This window comes from Umbelopsis ramanniana (genome assembly GCF_025399195.1).
Source record: "Umbelopsis ramanniana AG unplaced genomic scaffold K450scaffold_58, whole genome shotgun sequence".
Lineage (NCBI taxonomy): Eukaryota > Fungi > Mucoromycota > Umbelopsidomycetes > Umbelopsidales > Umbelopsidaceae > Umbelopsis > Umbelopsis ramanniana.
The window spans coordinates 26,577-45,916 of record NW_026252144.1 but is presented as its reverse complement, the minus strand read 5'-3'; the positions used below and the strand labels follow the sequence as shown (position 1 = coordinate 45,916).

Genomic DNA, 19,340 nt, shown 5'->3' with positions numbered 1-19,340 from the left:
TTGGACATTGTCGTCTTCGTCAATGGTATGAATGAAATCGTCGTCAAAACCACTCATATCTGTCTATCTAACTTGGTTCAATACGCTGATTGCCTAAAAAAAAAAAAAAAGTCAAAATGCCCCGACCATGGCAATTTCCAGTCTGTGACCGTTCCTGAGGGAGAGGCAGATCTTGGACCTCATGCACAAGAGACATGGAATTTCCACCATGGAATCGCTGGGTCTAGAAGAGTCCTTATGCATAAAACTAAAAGAGGCTGACGTTAACAATGCCGAGGATTTGAAGAAAAGAGATCTTCGCGCTCTTTGCTGTGGTAAGTTCACCTTGTGATGTTTAAGCTCAGGCATCACGTAGGCTCATTCCTCTCTAGAACTTGTGCTCAACGCAGACGAGGTTGACAAGCTCTATTCAGCGGTATACAAAGGTTTGTTCCTGGATGGTGTGATTTTCCTGATACGCTCATGCTCTTAACGGCACAAATAGATAGTATGCCGCGGATATACAATGGGCTAGAACTGTTACGACGCGGACCCACTATAACGTCTATACCTACATTTTGCGAGGCTTTCAATGTATTGCTATCTAGCAGTGGCATTCCTACTGGGAAGATAATCGAATTCTGTGGGTCACCCGGTAGTGGCAAAACACAATTAGGGTAAGCTCGACTCCACTAGAACCCCAATTTGGTGGTAGACTCACAAATGCGAATCCTTTTTAGAATGCAGCTGGCAATTAATGTACAGCTTTCAAGTAAACTTTCTTTAGTGGAAGTAGAGGCATTGTATGTTGGTAAGTGGGTCTAGATCAGTACGGCAGGGGGGGGGGACTCAGCACAAAGGGCTCAAGCAACTTACCCCAATTTGAACGGCTTTTAGATACAGAAGGTGGATTCAACATACATAGAGCACAGGACATTGCACAGAGCATGGTGGACAGAATGAAAGAACGAAGTGCATCAGAAAACGTACAATGTCCGACTGCAAAAGATCTGCTTTCCAAGATACACTACTTTCGTATCTACTCTCACTTTGAGCTACTGGCCTTCATCACAGACTTGCCCGACATCATAGAAGCATACCCCAAGGTAACTTTCAGCATGGCTCATCTGTGATGAAGTGAACTTATGCGATAGGAACGAATATCGCAAAGTAAGAAAGCAACAGTCATAGATAACAGACACCTTCCTTCCAGATTAGAATCATTATCATCGATACCATTACATTTCATTTGCGAACCAATATTCGAGATCTCACCACCAAAGGAAAAATCATCAAGACCATACTAGAGCTGTTACGCAAAACGGCTTCCTCAAGCAATGTAGCTGTAAGTGCATATATCGAACTGTCATCTTAATCGTAAGAGCTTGTAATGACGCATATAGCATTCCAGGTTGTCATCATGAATCAGATGACCACTTTCAAAGATGGCCGTACCATTATACCTGCTTTAGGTATGCAAACTATATTGAATTACCGTTGAAGATTAGGAAATCTGCCTTCTCTAACATCTTGTAAATATAACAGGTGAGCGTTGGGGCCAGAGGATAGACTGTCGCATACAACTCTCTGAAGATTACGACGGAAGGTAAGCTGGTCTATAGCAAAACATGGAAGACATTATCATGTAATAACGCTGTACGTAGATATGCTATTCGTATCAAGCCTAAAGCAAAAGCGACCCTTCGACAGCCATTTAGCATTACGGTAACTATACGCATCATACTACTTAAAACTCATCGACCTGATATCTAACACAACATTAGTCGGAAGGAATACGAAATGCGGATGGAGACTTGGACGAGACGGTCGAGGAGGATACCACCAGCACATCCTTGATCCAGCTCTCTTCTGGCGTAGCAGAGGTGGACATTGCAGAGAAATCAGGCATTTTGGATATGAGTGTACTGAATGACGAAGAGAACCAATCGATTTTATTCATCGATGACATCCTTCAAGAAGCGACTCAAAACTACGCTGGCCACAAGCGACCATTTGAAGCCATTGATGACGACGATCAAGAGTATTCCGATGCAGATGTCCTTTGTTTTGCTTCACAAGACTACTTTTAGAGCAGATGTAATGATCTGATTTGTAAATACATTCTATAATTCTACATTTTTGTTAGCTTGCCGGTAGGCTTCATCCCTCATATTCAACACGCAGCGATTACAGCACTAAAAGGACACGGTTTATTTTGCCCTACATATATGACAGGTGTAGTGTGGGGAAGGGTAGACAAGCACTATAAACACTATCAAACGCTAAAAGTATCGTAATCCATAACAAGTACTTACAGGTTTTGATATCGCGGGTTACCAGAACCGCGCAAAATGAGTGCTTCTGGGACAAAAAATAAAGGGTTAGAAAAAAACATATGGGGTTACCAGAAACACTCACAGTTTTTTAGAGTGGGATATACTGCCACCACTAATCCCTCCTACGGGAATATACATTTAAACAACAGGCCAGATGGGCTTGTTGACAATACCAGCCCTCTTGTAAAGAGCATCAGCATGCTCCTTAGCCTGAACACGGATCTCCTCCTCGTTCATGGTAAGCAATTCACCCTTTTGAACAACGACCTTGCCATCGACAACAACAGTGTCAACATCACCACCCGTGGCAGCATAGACCAAGGTGGAGACAGGGTTGTAGGAAGGAGTGGTGTGGAGCTTGTTGAGATCAACAGCAACGAAATCAGCCTTCTTGCCAACTTCCAATGAACCGATCTCCTTCTCCAGACCGAGAGCCTTGGCACCGTTCAAGGTAGCCATTTCCAAAACCTTCTCGGCGGGCATGACGGTGGGGTCCAAGGTGACGGCCTTGTGAAGAATAGCAGCCAACTTCATCTCACGGATCATATCATAATCGTTGTTGCAAGGAGAACCGTCACATCCCATAGAGACGTTGACATTGTTCTCAAGCATCATGGGGATCTTGGCGATACCAGAAGCAAGCTTGCAGTTGGAGGTGGGGTTGTGGGAGACATGGGTGCCAGATGAGGCAAGCATCTTGATGTCCTTTTCTTCCAACCAGACCATGTGAACCAGCACGGTCTTGTCAGAGAGCAAGCCAACGTGATCACAGAACTCCATGGGGGACATGTCAAACTCTAAAAGGTGTGGGAGCCTTGGTTAGAAAAACCGTGAGGGTTACACATATCGTAAATGAATTTTTGGCTCTCACCTTCACGGAAGTACTTCTTGTCAGCCTCCACTTCGGCACAGTGCATGGTGATACGAATATCCTTCTCCTGGGAAATTTGAGTCATTTCCTTGAAGAGCTTCACACTGACGCCACCAGGAGTGCGGGAACCGAACCAGACATCTGATGTGGATAAACGACGATAAGGACTCGATAACGAGTAAATAAAGAAAGTGTGGGATCACTTACGAATTCTGTCGTTGGCCTTTCCGTGCCACTTTTCGTGCATGGCAAGAGTTCCGAGCAAAGATTGCTCACGAGTTTCAATCAAACCAGGGTGCATAGAGAAGGCAGATTCAGTATAGGTGCCAATGTCCATAACAATTTTGCCCTAGAAACCAATGTGGCGGATAAGAAAACAATGATCTGGCCAATATCTAAAACCGATGCGTTTCACTTACAAGACAGGCGCGGATACCAGACTCCTCAACAGCGTTAGCAACGCGGCTGAAGTTGTAGCGGTCAGCGCACATAGCCTCGAGGAAAGTAGTGGTACCACTCTTGAGCATTTCTGCGATGCAGAGTTTAGCAGCGACGTAACCATCGTCTTCCTCGAAGCAGCCTTGGAGAACCCAAACACGCTCGCAGAGCCATTGGATCAATTCCTTGTCATCGGCGCAGCCTCTGAGCAAGGATTGAGCAAGATGGACATGGGTATCGATCAGACCAGGGATAACCAACTTGCCACCAAAGTCATAGCTTTCTTCCTCGGGATACTTCTCCTTGAGAGCCTTGGTCTTGCCAATATCAGCGATTCGGTTATCCTTGACCAGGATAGCACCATCGGCAATGATATGGCGGTCAGCGTTCATGGTAACGATATCAGCGTTATAGTAAAGCATGTTTGTTTTAATTGAAAATAAAAGAAACGGTAGAAACGGAAGTGTACAACTTTAGAGAAGGTTTTTATAGCTTTTGTAGATAAGAGATTCACCAATGAGGATTTAGATGTAGTCATCGTCCATATCGGAATCATTATCGTGGTTTGAATTGTCATCCGCCACCACTGCTTCAGTTTCTTCTTCAGACTCAGGTTCAGCATCGTCAGGAAGCTCAACTGGTTTTTTCTACAAAGACAAGTTGAATGAGCATGAAGTCATATGGTTTCAACTTTTTTTCTTTTTTCAATACATACCTCGGGAACTTCTGGAACAATAATTCCAGTGCGGTTGGAGAAGGCACGACGAACACCGGCATTGGAGGAGAGATCCAGGACTTGCAAATTACCCTTGGAACCGGCAACAGCCAGTTGGAAGGGGGAGTCTGTACAGAATTGTGCGCTAAAGATCTTACCCTACAAGTATGGTTAATTGTTGTCCACACTCTCCGCCTACAATCTCATTTACTTACAACACCAAGATTTCGGCTGGTCACCATTCGTGGTTTGTTGTCTGCTGTATCCCAAATCTTGATCGACTTGTCTATGCTACCTGTAACAATGCAGCCAGGAACCAAAGGATTGACATCGAAGGAACTGACAGCATCGTCGTGAGCGTGCAGTGTGAACAGGGAAGGAGCATCTGCACCTTGGTTACTTCGGACATCATAGTATCGGATCAAACCGTCCTCAGTTGCAACATAGAAATTGGTAGGGTTATGGGGATCCCATCGAAGACTTTCAACATCAGCACCCACTTTCCAGGTGTTAACGCTATCAGGGGATCTTGAATCGAATACGCAGACAGTCTTATCATATGAACCAGTCAACAATACCGTTGATTCGACGGGATGCCATTGCACGGACTGAACCTTGTCTTTGTGATGAGTGAAAGATCTAGCACATTCGCATGTGGTCAAGTCCCAAAGCTTGACAGTGGTGTCAGCAGAAGCCGAAGCAATGATGTTTCTATATGATTTACTCGTTAGCAACAGTATCAATGGCATGAAGCCAATCCTGGCTGTACTCACCTATGGTTCTTGTTCCACGACAATCCCATAACAGCATCTACGTGGTACTTGTCGTTCACCTTCTTAAGTCGCTTCTTGCTCTTGTCTTTATGTCCGAGAATAGCATCAGGATACATGACATCCAAAGAGTCCAAATCCCAGATCTCGATATCTGGATCAAAGGTACCAACGGCAACATAGTTGCCAGTACCTGCTTGGCCGGCCCTTCTACCCAACTTGAAGTCCAACCAGTCGAGACACAATGGGAAGGCTGGAAGCAAAAGGTCGTGGTGAACATACAAATTGTCTTCAGACTCCTCGTACAAGTAAATTTCTAAATGTGACAGATCGTCTTCGGTCTTTGCCGCCACAATCAAGTTGTCGGTGGGAAGGATTTCCAACTCTTCACGTTCGTCTTCATCATCAGCAACATCCTTCAAGGTAATGTATGGATCCTCTGCATTGCTGGCGTAATAAGTAAGACCTTGCTTGTTGGAGAAAATGTTGACATCTGCAAAACCACGGCAATTATGGTACGCAATTAGACACGGTATCCAACACTGACATATTCTTTTACCGAAAAACTTACTTTTGTCCTGATCGGCAGCAATTTCTTCGTCGTATGCCTCCAAGTTAAACTCTGCAAGGTCAGGTTCATTGGTCGAGGAGGGTTTAGCACTGAAAATCCGACGTTAGTATAATGAATTGTTCATTGATTTACTATACAAATCTAACAACTTACTCGGTAGTAGGTTCCGTAGTCTCAGCGTCCATAGCTTCGGTGTCCATAGCCTTTGCTTCATTTAGGTCTTGGTTGGCTTCCTCCAAATGCTGCTCGGCCAGCTTGTGGATTCTCTCATATTCAGCCTCGTCCAAGTTGTACTTTTCCGGGTTTTGTGCTGCGACACCTTTACGGATCCATTGAATGGCAGAGATCATTGTTGAGATCGGTTAAAGCTGCTGTTCTGCTAGGTGACAGTAGCCTCGATAAAAAAAAAAATTGAAAGCGGTAAATTCCAAGTCCGAAGCAGTCCCTTTCCAAAATGCCCGACTTCTTCAACATACCTTCAGCAGATGAAACGTATGAGAGCAAGTATATTGACCAACTTCAAGGTCTGATCTGACGTTTCCTATGGAACCATAAGCTAGTTGCTCATGATCCAGGCTTAATACACCAAATCCGAAGTTGTTGGTGTGGAAGCATAACACACTATCCTCAGTTTCACATTACATTAATGCAAAAAATACCTGTTGCTTAATACCTGCCGTATCATGATTTTGCAATAAAAACGGCTTTGAATTCTTTTAATATTCGTCGCTCCGTCTTTCGCATAGAAAGATCTCATGTGTTGAGGTTGGTCCCTTGATTGACAGAATTTCAACGTGTTTTTCATATCCGTGATACTCTTGGATTCACCGCTTGGAAATACGGCTTCACTCTGTGATGTGAATCGTGCCAAAGGTATCGTGTCAAGAAGGTCCTATTCAGACCATCCATGTGGCTCAGACACTAGAGGTAAGGTTAAAGCTTGCAATCTAAAAAATTGGGTGGGTGATTGACGTCAATAGAATATCCCTTTTGGGTTTGGGGTTGAACTGCAACGCACACTACAATCTTTTCGACTTCATCTGTTCAATTGAATGTCATCTCCCGGATCACCTGGACTCGACAATCGCGCCGAGATCCAAGACCCTCCACCTCGTAAATCCGCTCACTTTGCTGTAGAATCCGACGAGAGCGATGTCGAGCCCGACGATATCAGCCCCGCCAATCCCATGCTGAATCACACTGGGCCATATCGTCCATCGCCCACGCTAACTCCACATGTCGCAGCCATCCGTGGATGGAACCAGACATGCAAGATTGTTATGCTGACTATCTGCCTTGCCGGGTAAGTATACCTATAGTTTACTGGATCTGTGAATTCTGCGCACTGACCCATATTACGCTATATCGTAGACTTCAGTTCACATGTAAGTAATGAATACGGTATATGACCAGCTTTTCTTGAAAAAATACTAAGTTTATGTCTTTCTAGGGTCGGTTGAAATGGCTTATGGTAGGCATCTTTGTTCAGTGGAGTGGAGTTAAAACACCACCTTCGACGTCGTTATTCACATACGCTTTTACAGGAACTCCATATCTACTGTCGTTAGGCTTGTCCAAATCCATGATGTCACTTGTTTGGATAGCAGGACCGTTGTCAGGTAGTTTTTATACGCACTATTGATACTACTGGAATGAGGATATAAAATAACGCGCGTTTATAGGCCTTGTCATGCAACCCATTGTTGGAGCCTTATCGGATAAATGTACATCCCGCTGGGGACGACGGCGACCATTTCTAGTAGGAGGAAGCGTTATTGTCATTCTAAATTTGGCCACCATTGGGTGGACTAGAGATATTGTGGGTATTGTAATCGACCGCAACGATGAAACCAAGGTTAGTGCGGTAATCTCCAAAGTGATATTACGAGGTACTCGTCACTAATATATGCAACATATAGTATAAGCATGGAACGATCGGTCTTGCAATTGCATCCATTTACATTTTAGATTTTGCTATCAATTGTGGTGGGTATTTGTTGTATAGGCTGTTGGTCTATGTTGTACCCAAGTTCACCAAGGTTAACATATTACAATACCTTTTATTTCAGTTCAAGCATCGTGTAGAGCAATTCTTGTAGATGCCCTGCCTCCTTCACAGCAAGAAGATGGTACGGCATGGGCGGGAAGAATGGTTGGTTTCGGTAGCGTGGCAGGCTATTTCATGTAGGTGTCTGTACAGGAAAAGGATGGTTAACCAGCTTGACTTATTGGAGGACAACATACGCTAATGCAGAATCATTTAGGGGCTACGCCGACCTTGTTCGATTTTTACCATTTTTTGGAAATACCCAACTTAAAGTTTTGTGTGTAGTTGCCATGATCGTACTCGCTATTACGGATGCTATGACTTGTTATGCTGTACAAGAGATTCCCTTGACAAAACCAGAGTAAGTTTGGTCCCTTTGTCGTTTTTGACTATGGACTTCAACCTTGCAGCCCTAACTGACTTGCCATTCTATTAATATCCTAAACAGCAAAAATTCTCGAACATCACCATTACAGACCCTAGCAGCCATTGGTCACAGTATCTGGACTTTGCCTGCGCCAGTTCAGCGTGTTTGCAATGTTCAGTTCTTTGCCTGGATGGGTTGGTTCCCCTTTCTGTTCTATTCAACAACGTGGGTAGCGGAAATCTACAGTGAATCAGCCTTACAAGACGACGGTGGTGATCCAACGGAAGACAAGGTCGGCCAAGCAACTCGAGCAGGCTCATTTGCATTTCTGGTCTATTCACTCATATCACTTGCTACATCTCTCTTTTTACCGTTGGTGATCTCATCTTCTTATGCTGCAGTGGACAATACACCCAAGTCTTTAGACTTTAATCTGTTTGGCCGACATTATTCCATCTCCTCGTCGTCGGTCAAGCTATCCTTTTTAACCCTTCCACGAGCTTGGACCATCAGCCATTTCATCTTTTGCATTGCCATGCTGTTTACCATCTTCGCCAACAATGTTGCCATTGCATCTGTCCTCATTGGAATCTGCGGAGTTAGTTGGTCGGTCACGATGTGGGCTCCGTTCTCGCTTCTCGGAGAGTACATTGCACATGCACAGTTTCAACAAGATAGAGAAGCAGACGACATGCAGGAATCTCAGCTCGGCCGTCTTGCAAATACAAGAGCTATGGCTTCTACCGTCAGTCTAGCTGCAGGAGGTGCCGGATTAGGTATGGAAGGTGGTATGTATCAACTCGTCGAGACGGCACAATCGACTCGACCTTCCGATCGCATGGAGCTTGATGATCTTGAATCACCTACTGCGCGAATCTCAGAGAACCCGCTTCTTCGACCCTCAATGGACTCTGACTTTGACTTGGATTCGCTGGATCCCGTTACCCAAACTCAACACCAGCAGGACATTGCATCTGCTGGCGTCCTCTTAGGAATTCACAATATGTACATTGTGCTTCCCCAATTCCTTGTCACCTTTCTCAGCAGTATATTATTTCATTTCATCGAATCTTCAACGTCAGACCAGGATACCAACGCAATCGGCATTGTGCTACGAGTTGGTGCCGTCATGGCTGGCGTTGCCTGTTATTTGAGTCTACGAATAAGATGAGAACGGAATCGATGATGAAAAAGAAACTCCCCACCGTCCTCGACCACATATTACTTTGTTGCGTCTACTTTATCATTAGAACCGGCATGTCAGTTGTGGTCAAAAAGATTTAATGTACAATTTCTATCTTGATCAATAAATAAATACGATGACTAAAAGAAGTTGACTACTGCCGTGATCAGAAATTTTAAGGAAACTCGATTTGTTTCTTCATGTTGATATACAGATGCTGCAGCGTACATTAGTACCACTTTCCAAACTAGCCTTGATACTTCTTGTGCTTGCTAGTGCTCATTAAAGATGTAGCTCGCTATAAGTTCAGTAATCACATTTTTTTTTTCTTCAGTACAAAATGCTTGGGGCTATTTTACATCTGTAAGTTTATCTCTTGACATATTCTTTAAAAAAGTCGAGATTAATCAAACTCAGTGAAGACTAAGTAATTTTTTTTCTAACTCAAGAAGTTATTCTGTTGCCGTTATTATTGTTATACCGATTTTACCTTTATTAGTGACACTTATTTTTTTAAAAATATTTTTATTTGTTGTTGTGTCATTCTTTGTGGGCAAAACTACATCTTTACAAAAACGGTAGCTTCACGAGATTATTTCTGAATTTTTTTTTACTTTATACTCTAACGATAAACTGTTATATTACACCGGCCCGGCAGGCTACATGGTGGTTTTGTAAGAAACGACATATATATGATGGCCATTTATAATTTCAAGCTGCAAATGCTTGTGTCAATTTAATGAGAACTGGCGTTCAAAAATTCATAGATTATTTTTGCATTGCTGTCAAAATTGTTTGAAACACGTAGGATATTGAATCTACAACTTTTGCCGAAAAGCTGTTATGTTAAATGTAGCAGCCTGCTGAAACAATATCCATTGAGCCTGGAGTTTCCAATCAAGCTTAATATTAGAATTATTTATTGAAGAGAGTACTTTTATGTATATCAACGCAATAAAAATCCTGATATGCCTGAGAGCAAATGGTAGAATTATATAAATGAGCCAGAGGCAACTGGTAAGATCAAAGTCAAATATTATTGGATTTTATTAAAAGTTAAACTGAACTTTTCAAGTTCTGACTCCTTGGCGCAATTGGTAGCGCGTTCGCCTCCAGAGCGAAAGGTTAAGTGTTCGAGTCACTTAGGGGTCATTTTTTGATTGGCTGCGGTAGATATCGGAGTGTTAATTTTATGTGCAAGCCGCAAGATATTTGCGTTTAACCTTTCCATTGTCGAAGGAATGGTAAATTTGCTGCAGTTACTTCACGTTTGGTAAGAGAAACAACAATACTAAGAAAGACTGCGTTAGTAAGCATAATCGGCAATTATGTTGATAAGATATACGTCTGATATGCCCGAAGCTATTTTGAAATTGTATTTCTCCTTCCTGAAGTCGCTATTTATTGCCAGAAAGGACTGATCGTGAAGATTTTCAGTACACAGGAATGATCCTGATATAAAGGTATACGATGAACAATACTGATTGAATGTGGATGACTATATTGTCAGGTATTGCATGGCTCATTTTGGGGATATACTGAAACAAATTGGGTATTTTTTGGGTGGGATGTATGGCATGACAGAAGGTTTTTCTTTAATGACCAAAAAATTCATTTCATGACTTCGGCAGTGTCGATTCATCAAGACAAGCATCATGAAAAACAGCTACTCAAAGCGCTTACATAGTACTCTAACAACCACAATCCCACTTGCTCCTACCATATCTATCGTCGCCAATAGCTCGTTCCTAGTCATTTCAAACGTGGCAGCAAAAGGTATTACGTTATAAACATTATTCTTTACGCATTTCAGTTATGAAAGGTTTGGAATAGCTACCTGAGTAAAATAAAGTTACTAAAGCCTGTTATCAGGAAGATGAACAACTGTCATTTGCTTGAAAGTATGTCTATGCTCTGGCGATACATCATCCACAGCCGTACGTTTTCCTTCCTCTGTGTAAGTTTAGATATCAACAATACCTGCCTTTCAACTGCCGCAAACATTCCTTTCAGCACAGTATAAACTTCGACCTTATATCCGGCATCGAACTTCGACATCAGTAAATGACATTCATCCACCGTAGCAACACACTACAAATTTTCGCAATGGGTCGACTGCAAATATCCTGAGTTTCATACTTGCATAAACACGCCGCATTAGCTCACAGTACTGATTGCTATGACTGCCATTATTTTCTTACCCTGTAGCTAAAAGCAATAAATGGCAACGCCATCTTCTTTTCCTTCCTCCACCCTAGCTTCCTGGTATATTCTGCAAATGCAATCTCTGCTACCTGGGACCAGTTTCACCAGAAAGTCGTACCTCGTCTTCCAGTTTGCTCTAGAAAGTATTCCGCAAGATATTTCACCAACCAGTACTTTCGGACTGAAAGATAGTCCATCAAATTGCAACATAATAGTCATACTTTGGACCTATTCTCCCTCGGAGTTGGGGATCTACGGTACTGTTTCGTCTTTCAGAAGACGCTTTCAAAGTAATCGCTCCTAGTATCACTATGTTAGGACGAAAGCTTTCGTATTACTGCGGATTAATTGCTTGACGAAAGATCGGGCGCTGACAACAAACCTGTGTGCCCCCTGCACCTTCCTGCTTTAAAACAGAACTTTGCCTCAGCTTCGAGAGTCTGCGTCTTTGCACGTTCAGATTGTTACATACAAAAGCATGTGAACGGTTCACACCTCTCATCCGGTCAATCCGGCTATAGTATCAACATCATTGCAAGTCTTCAAGTCAGCGACCATACTGCTACTTTTTAAACTGTGATGTATAAATGTGCAGACACTCACAAGAAGTTGAACGATTCTTGCTTTGCTATCTGACCAAACCATCGGTGGATCTTTTTGCTTACGCTCTGTCTTCTCTGGGAACGTGCTATCTCGATATACTTACCGCTTATTCAATGCAAAACATTCATCAGTGCGTTGATATGACGTTAATTCTTTACCTAGCGATGAGAGACCTTCTGGTCAGAGCTGTTTGCCTTAGGCTCCACTGGCCTTGTTGAGCAAAGAGAAATTTCTGCCAAAGATCCTGCTCCACCCGTGCACGACAGATAAGCTGCTGCTGTGTACCGGTCACATTCTTTTCCATATTAAATTTCATTTCGAAATTGATGTGGCTCTGCTGCTGAGAGACCTGAACAAGTGGCACGCTTCGACTATCACATTCAACATATACTCAAGTGCATCAAATGCCAAGCTTAATGTGTCAAAATCGGAAGTAATTGCACTCAACAAAGTCCCACAACGGCAATGGCAACAATTGTGTTCATAGCTGAATATATGCTGGCATGACCGTACAACCATTGCCATCGCCATATACCTTGGTTATTCGTTATATTGCTCTCAACGACAATTTCATGACCATTTCGTTGAACGGTTAGTAAAGATCGAATCTGAACCTGCAGAGCCAAATCATGGCTCTACAAAAGAATCTGATGATTGATATTTTGACGGATAAAAAGCGGTATTGCACCAACTTCATGCGCCGACTGATATGGGTCCTCAACCGGAACGTACCACAATCGTGGCAGCTCTAAACCATGCCAAGAGGACAAGGTCTTTGTGCTATAGGCGCAACACTGGGCATGAATCCTTAATGAACGACCATTCAAAACAGACGTTGTACTGAACGCGCAGTCCATCTTGCGGATAACTTTTGTTGATTGGATATCTTAACATGATAGCGCCCCGAATTTACTTTACAGTACGGCACTCGAACAGCAAATCAACATAATCCTCGAACTGAAGGCTTTACAATCGGAGTGACTAAAGCCATTGCCAAGTTGGACAAGTACTTTAGCAAAACCTGGAATGGCTTAATACTGGCTACAACGATAGCTTTGGATCCTCGTTCCAAGTTTGTATTATGGGAACCTCGAACCTCCAACGGCAAGATATCGATGCTGGCAGAAGACAGTGCGCCTTGTTTGGCAAAATTTTCGGCCATCTGTCACGCCTCTTCCTACGGACTCAGCACAGATGCTGTTTCGACAAGGCATCGTTCGGGAAGACCAATTTACGGATTATATTACAGAAAGCATATCGCCAGCAACGAACGCTTTTGGATGTGCTACAATATTGGAAGATGAGAGAAGCAGCATGTCGAAACCTCAGTTAAATGGCGAGGAAACATTGGGCTGTATGATGTGCGGGCTCAGCCCCAAGCGAACGTTGCTTTTCGCAAGATGGTCAAATGAATGTTATGGTTTTCATTTTCTTTGACCTTATATATTTTGGCAGTGGACATGTGAAGGACTGCGCAAAACATGTAGGGAGAACCAGGAATGATACTGCCCATTTAACAGGGCAGAACGCTTTCATCATGGTTGGCTACGAAGAACAATCGATATGATGTAAGTAAATTATATAGTTTATTGCTTGTCATATTTTTGTGCTCACCGCTGTTTTAAAGGATTGTTGAATTTGAAGCCGGGAGCCTAAAGGTGCAACATCAAGAAAATTGGTACATGGTCAGGATCTGGTCCTTGATAGACAGATTATATACTGACGTGGAAGGTTTGGAAGTCGTGCGGTAAGATACCATTCTTCTATGAGATATAAAAGACAGCGCTCATAAGTTATTCATTTAAAACTTAGAGGAGAATCAAGTAGCATCGCGACTGCTACAAGAAAAAACCAAGGCAGGGTTTTTTCCTCCATGGTCAAAAGGAAGAGGAAGGCCATGGGAAAATGTGGCGACTTTAATTCCGAGGAAAGGGTCGGCAGAATATGGCTGCGCTGAAGCTGGGGCGAAGGATGAAGGAATGTGGGGTACGAAGAGGCTGCTGGAGAAGGGTGGAGTGGCCAAAGTGCTCAAAGACATGATCAACCAGCTGGTTGAACTTGTCTGTAACACAGAGTCTTCGGTCCGACAACTGTATACCGTCGGATATATCATATCAGGTGCGTTGACAATAGTATACTTGTGGTAAAGAAAATCAGATTTTAATCAATACGTTAAATAGGATTGTCAATGGAGTTGATGGTGATGGACTTTCCAAAGGGTTACAGTTGTCGCATCGCAAGATCCAAGCAATACGATGTTCCAAGCTCAGCGGAACAAGTCAAGAGCAAATTGCTGCCCTTGATGTCTGTCCTGATTGCATCGAAGGTAGGCATTATTATTGTGGACTTTGCTTTCGCCATATAAATCGTTAATTGTTGGTTTATTAAGTTGTTGGTCCTGAGGGTGATGAAACAATGGAAGGTCATGTCGATTCTAGCGCCGAATTCAGAAGTTCATTAGAGAACGCCTTTGTAGCTGCTGAATCGACTACTCCATCATCCCCAAAGCGCGAGAAAATCATGCTTCCCAATTGCAACATAATGCCTCGAAGCGAAAATTAGTGGAAGCGGGAGGCAGCCTACAACAATTGTGGAATTATCAAGATACAAGCGAGAAGTACACAAAAAGCAATATCGTAAGCCGCGGAGGCCGAAAACGTACACTACACCAACTACCGAAGACACTTGACGACTTTTACACGCAGAGAACTTTTGATGCATTTAGGTAAATATTTTGTTGAAATTTTTAAGTGTAGGACGCTACAAAGAGAGTTTAACGTTTATCAGGGCGAGCGATTTAGAATGTCTTTACAAGTGCCGCTGATCCAGTTGCAGTCCAGTTACTTTGAAAAAAAGGTATTTACTATCAAACCCTGCCCACTTTGTCTCCTAAGACCATAATACTGACAACCAACTTGCACAGAGACATACTTATTTGGATGAGGATAACAATCCATTTATTGCCAATGTTAGTATCAAGCTGAGCAGTTACATGTTTTTCCTTCTGATCGTACTGAAAGTTTTACCGTCGTATATCGCGCGTGTCCCTCTAATCAAGCTTGGAAGCTTATCTGTTCCCCTCGACACTAAAGGAAAAGGTGTTAGCATCGCACCACCAAATTCAAACACTGACTCGCCACAAAAGCCGAAGTTAAAGCATACAGAAGTCTTACAAATATCCAAAGTGGCAATAGTAGGAATGCACGGCAGGATATTGAAAGCGGAAGATGTACAACATGAAATCCAGTTGAGTCGTGACGCTAACAGAAGACTGGAATCGTTGAACGGTCTAGGCTAGTGCATGGTCATTTGAAGAAATTGGTATTAATTGCTGACCCAGTTGAGTTTCTCAAGTCGATTGGGGACCACAACCTGCATCTTAATACCGCGAAGTTATCGAGGACAGATATGTGGAAACGCAGAAGGAACGTCAACAGGAGATAAAGAGATTCCTCACGTAGTAGAGAGGAATCATAAAAGCGATACAAAGGTGATGGAGTACAATAGATAACTTCCACCTTTAGTGAGAAGATGTACAACCCCTGGGTGACACACCGAAACGCGAAGTACTCTACAATTGTAACACGGGCGACCTTAAGGAAAGACCTTGGACGGCGATCCCTAAATGAAAACAACCACAACTCGGAGCCGTAGAACCGATGTATTGAAAAGCACATAACCTATAAAAGAGTTGTAGAAAGATAGAAAATAAAGCATTAACCTTTGTAACTCATTACGGGTAATTATCGTTCTAACTAACGACTAAGGAACTCGAAAAAGTTGCAACAGTAAGTTTTTAATGACTGCAAAGCTCACTTTGACTGACTTCCATGCCATGGTTGCATTCCATCTAAATGGACCCTATGATCATACTATGAGCGAACATTTTGGGTAGAACGCGTTATACCTATGTTCAAATATCTGTCTAAAATGACTGGGTTCGTCAGTTTTAAGTGGTAAGCATGATAAGTATTGCGCATATGCGCATACGCGCAGCTCGACATGATTTAGCTGTCAAATTTGACAGGTACGAAATACCAACTGAATCTCGGCCGATCGCAACACTGGTGCTCGATACTTGGTCAGGTAAGTTTGGGCGATGGTATCTGCATATCATTTCTACATCCTTTTACTGTAATTGAATTATGACTTTTACTCTTGTAACAGGAAGTGTACGATATGCTGATGGGTTTAGGAGAAGCCGGTCATGGCAAAGTAATCGTGCTCGAGGCATCAAGTGGAGTTTTGAGTGAAGATGTCTCGCATTCAAATGGTGATATCCTCAAATTGATACAGAGTGCTACCGAAATTTGAAGGCTAAGCTTCTCAAAAATTAGACTGCAGTTATTCTACTTTTCTTTGTCGAAAGATCTTGATTATACAGACAGGCATGACTATGATGGTCTTGTCCTCAGTATCACCCCTGGATAATCAAAGATACAAAGCAGTCGAAGTAAGATATGGAAATATTCCTGTCAAGTTGGAAGACAGCTACAGCTGGATGAGGATATTCGAACTGCTTCCACCGTAATGGTAAGTTTCAATGACTGAACACGAAATGGAAGTCGATTCTGGCCATTAGGTTATCTGTATGGTTGAAATATACTGGTGGAGCAGCGCAGCGTTTCTGAAACTTTCAAGCAAGAGAAAAATGGTCTGCTTGACGTTCGAAAAGAAGATACGGTTGAACGGTGGCTAGTCTCAATGTCGTTTTCAATTGGACTTCCTGTCATGCCGAGCGACGCAATCTCACCAACGGACTTACATGTGCACGAATAAGATATTTTATTTCAAGTAAATCGACTGATACCTTTGACAAGGATTTTAAAGCGCTAGTAATGTACAGGGCGTGGATAGGTAATATTTTCAACTTGGTCCCTCACTGTATTGTTTTCTCATCACACATTACATTTCAATTTTTTATGCTATCACCACACAGCATTTATTTTTTGTGCAAATTCATCACAATCCTTCTCACTAGCATATCGACTTTATGCCAGCATTAATCATAAGTCTTACTTCACTTTCCCTTCACTGTTTACGCATTTAAAAGTATGTGTCTCAAAAACGACCTGTCAATAAAACCTCTATAAGATATTCATCGCTTCGATGACCTGCCTCTTGTCCTCGTTACCTAAAGTCCTAAGACTTTTGCTTCCCCTTTCATTCGTTACGCTATGTTAACAATACTTTATCTGAGCTGTATTTTCCTCCATCATATATTTGCTTGTATTAGAAGATTACTCTGTGCTTGAAAAAGACACTTATGTTTTGACTTTTTCTTCCCAAGTGCTCAGCATCATCACCAGTACTTATCCCTCCTGTATGGCGCATATTTGAGCGTCTCGGAACAAAAAATAAGCTGTTTGTGTGCCACAAGCCTTGTAATACATAACAAGCCTCAGGATCTGCCGTTCTCAGAACGGATCCTTCCGTCGAACGAACTTTATAAGTGGAATGGCTTGGGCTTTATAAACCCATCGCATTATAATCGCAGTTTTACTTTCTTTCCTCAAAAGTGGTCATATTATTAGCTGCGCAATCGGTTTACGCTTACATAGAAACTTTAGTAGTGCATATTTTATAGCCTGAGTGCCATTCTGCATACTTTTCTTGGTATTTACAGCATATGTTTTCGCTTCCACAAGATCCTCCTGATGTACTGGTCAAGTTGTTGCAATTTGGTCCTTTGGTAGCCGTTTCTGCTATAGATACCACCGAAGATTGGCTTCTCGGCCTAAGACTTGGCCTCCCTGTTAATGGCATTGGAGTAGGACCCATACGGGTCCTTACTGCTGTGTGGAACGATAAAAAGGTTTCTGTACCAGAATGCCTGGCTGTTGGTCTCATGTGGAGCCACTTATGCAAGATTCGTATTCCAATGGTGGCAAACTGGATAAATGATAGAGTAAATGAAGGTGTACGTGAAATTTTTCAAAGCAAAACTCGTGAAACGCTAATACTTTGGTACGAAATTACGTCGGTTCCCGGTATCCATAAGGACTGCAAAATAACCAAGAAAGCGATTGTTCAGCTGTTATGGGTATTTTTGGTAGTCGTAACATCCATTCTACTACAAGCTTATGGTGCCATAGCACTCTCGCTCTTGTTAGTTATACAAATGCTTGCTGTAATGAATGGAATGGCTGGAACTAGCGAGGTTCCTTATCTTAAAAATCGTAAGAAGCAAGATAAAAGGTTCTTCATTGCGGCACCTCATTTTTCTTCCGACAGTTTGGTGCTGTTCCAAGGCAACAACGGAATTTTAGAATCAACACTTAATGGAGCTATACAGTATAAAAGTTCGAGTTTAACCGGAAAATCTATTGCTTGCATACTGGTTGCAGCGCAAGCAATTGCTGTACTTTATGCAACTGGAGAGAGCGGTTGGGATGCCGTACTTACCACCTGCCTCCTATTTGGATTATGGTTACTGAGTCAATGGGGCAAAAACAGCTCTGAACTTTGGCGAGATGAAAACTGGAGGCAGCGCTTGATTCGAAAAGTCAAGTTTCCTACAAGAAAATCTGCTTGGTTTTTTTGCGCTCTTCAAACAGAAAATTTTAGTGAGGAAAAGTGGTTCCGGCATGTATTGCCTCTATCCTCCAATATTTGTTTGTTACTGAAATTATTCACAGCAGTGAGGAAGTACAAGCCAAAAACAATGGCTGAATTTAAGGAAATTTATTTGAAGGAGGGTATAGATCGAAAAACTCTAGTAGATTTGGAAGAAGACATCCTTGCCGCATACCAAATTCATATAGATTTAGCAAACAGTGAAAAAGGGAACGATAAAGCACACGTAACAATCACCATGTCATAAAAAAAGAGCTAGATATTTTTACTAGTATATAACACGTTAACGTTTAAACATCTCCTTCGTAACATATACGACCAAAATACTTGACCAATAAGCTGTCCTGATACAATCTACCATACATCAGAGCTAGATATACGTTTTCTGTCGAAATGAATTTCTGTAGAAAATTCGTCAAGTCCATCGGACTCCCGAACATGAGCCTAGAGATTTCCCTCCCTCCCTCCTCAATACTCAGGCTCAAGATATGATTAAGGGAGCTGCTTCACTTACACTTCACATTTTTACAATCGATGGGCTTAAAATTTTGCCATTTTCACAGAAGTCGTTCTACATATCACCATCTCCCACCGAATTTCCCACTTATTTCTTACTTGAGTGCAGTTTTTTTTATATATTTTTTTTTACTATGCCAGTACAAATATTGATTAAGAATAT

At 42.4% G+C, this 19,340-nt stretch overlaps 5 protein-coding genes and 1 non-coding gene across 6 annotated transcripts; 5 read left to right on the top strand and 1 right to left on the bottom strand.

Moving 5' to 3' along the window:
* The first annotated feature begins 676 nt into the window (after positions 1-676).
* On the top strand, positions 677-2,145 carry K450DRAFT_254949 (uncharacterized protein). The gene is made up of 7 exons (XM_051591276.1): positions 677-790; positions 877-1,085; positions 1,193-1,324; positions 1,391-1,451; positions 1,525-1,585; positions 1,644-1,704; positions 1,771-2,145. The coding sequence occupies exons 1-7, from the start codon at positions 703-705 to the stop codon at positions 1,834-1,836; spliced, it is 678 nt and encodes a 225-aa protein (XP_051441796.1). The 5' UTR covers positions 677-702; the 3' UTR covers positions 1,837-2,145.
* Positions 2,146-2,453: 308 nt separating this feature from the next.
* On the bottom strand, positions 2,454-4,046 carry K450DRAFT_274372 (uncharacterized protein; the record flags this gene model as incomplete). The annotated part of the gene is made up of 4 exons (XM_051593118.1): positions 2,454-3,112; positions 3,187-3,327; positions 3,394-3,535; positions 3,606-4,046. 4 exons carry the CDS (start codon positions 4,044-4,046, stop codon positions 2,454-2,456), a joined length of 1,383 nt encoding a protein of 460 aa, XP_051441795.1.
* A 2,563-nt stretch (positions 4,047-6,609) lies between these two features.
* Positions 6,610-9,430, top strand: K450DRAFT_254927 (uncharacterized protein). The gene is made up of 9 exons (XM_051591275.1): positions 6,610-6,983; positions 7,052-7,065; positions 7,131-7,151; positions 7,225-7,299; positions 7,363-7,535; positions 7,600-7,666; positions 7,750-7,864; positions 7,945-8,088; positions 8,176-9,430. The coding sequence occupies exons 1-9, from the start codon at positions 6,733-6,735 to the stop codon at positions 9,263-9,265; spliced, it is 1,950 nt and encodes a 649-aa protein (XP_051441794.1). The 5' UTR covers positions 6,610-6,732; the 3' UTR covers positions 9,266-9,430.
* A 926-nt stretch (positions 9,431-10,356) lies between these two features.
* Positions 10,357-10,429, top strand: K450DRAFT_t89. Its single transcript has one exon. It is a non-coding gene; the product is annotated as a tRNA-Trp (tRNA).
* Positions 10,430-13,844: 3,415 nt separating this feature from the next.
* Positions 13,845-14,564, top strand: K450DRAFT_254918 (uncharacterized protein). Its single transcript, XM_051591274.1, has 3 exons — positions 13,845-14,203; positions 14,266-14,411; positions 14,475-14,564. Exons 1-3 carry the CDS (start codon positions 14,065-14,067, stop codon positions 14,544-14,546), a joined length of 357 nt encoding a protein of 118 aa, XP_051441793.1. The 5' UTR covers positions 13,845-14,064; the 3' UTR covers positions 14,547-14,564.
* Positions 14,565-17,714: 3,150 nt separating this feature from the next.
* On the top strand, positions 17,715-18,908 carry K450DRAFT_274368 (uncharacterized protein; the record flags this gene model as incomplete). The annotated part of the gene is made up of 1 exon (XM_051593117.1): positions 17,715-18,908. One exon carries the CDS (start codon positions 17,715-17,717, stop codon positions 18,906-18,908), a length of 1,194 nt encoding a protein of 397 aa, XP_051441792.1.
* Between the last annotated feature and the right edge of the window lie 432 nt (positions 18,909-19,340).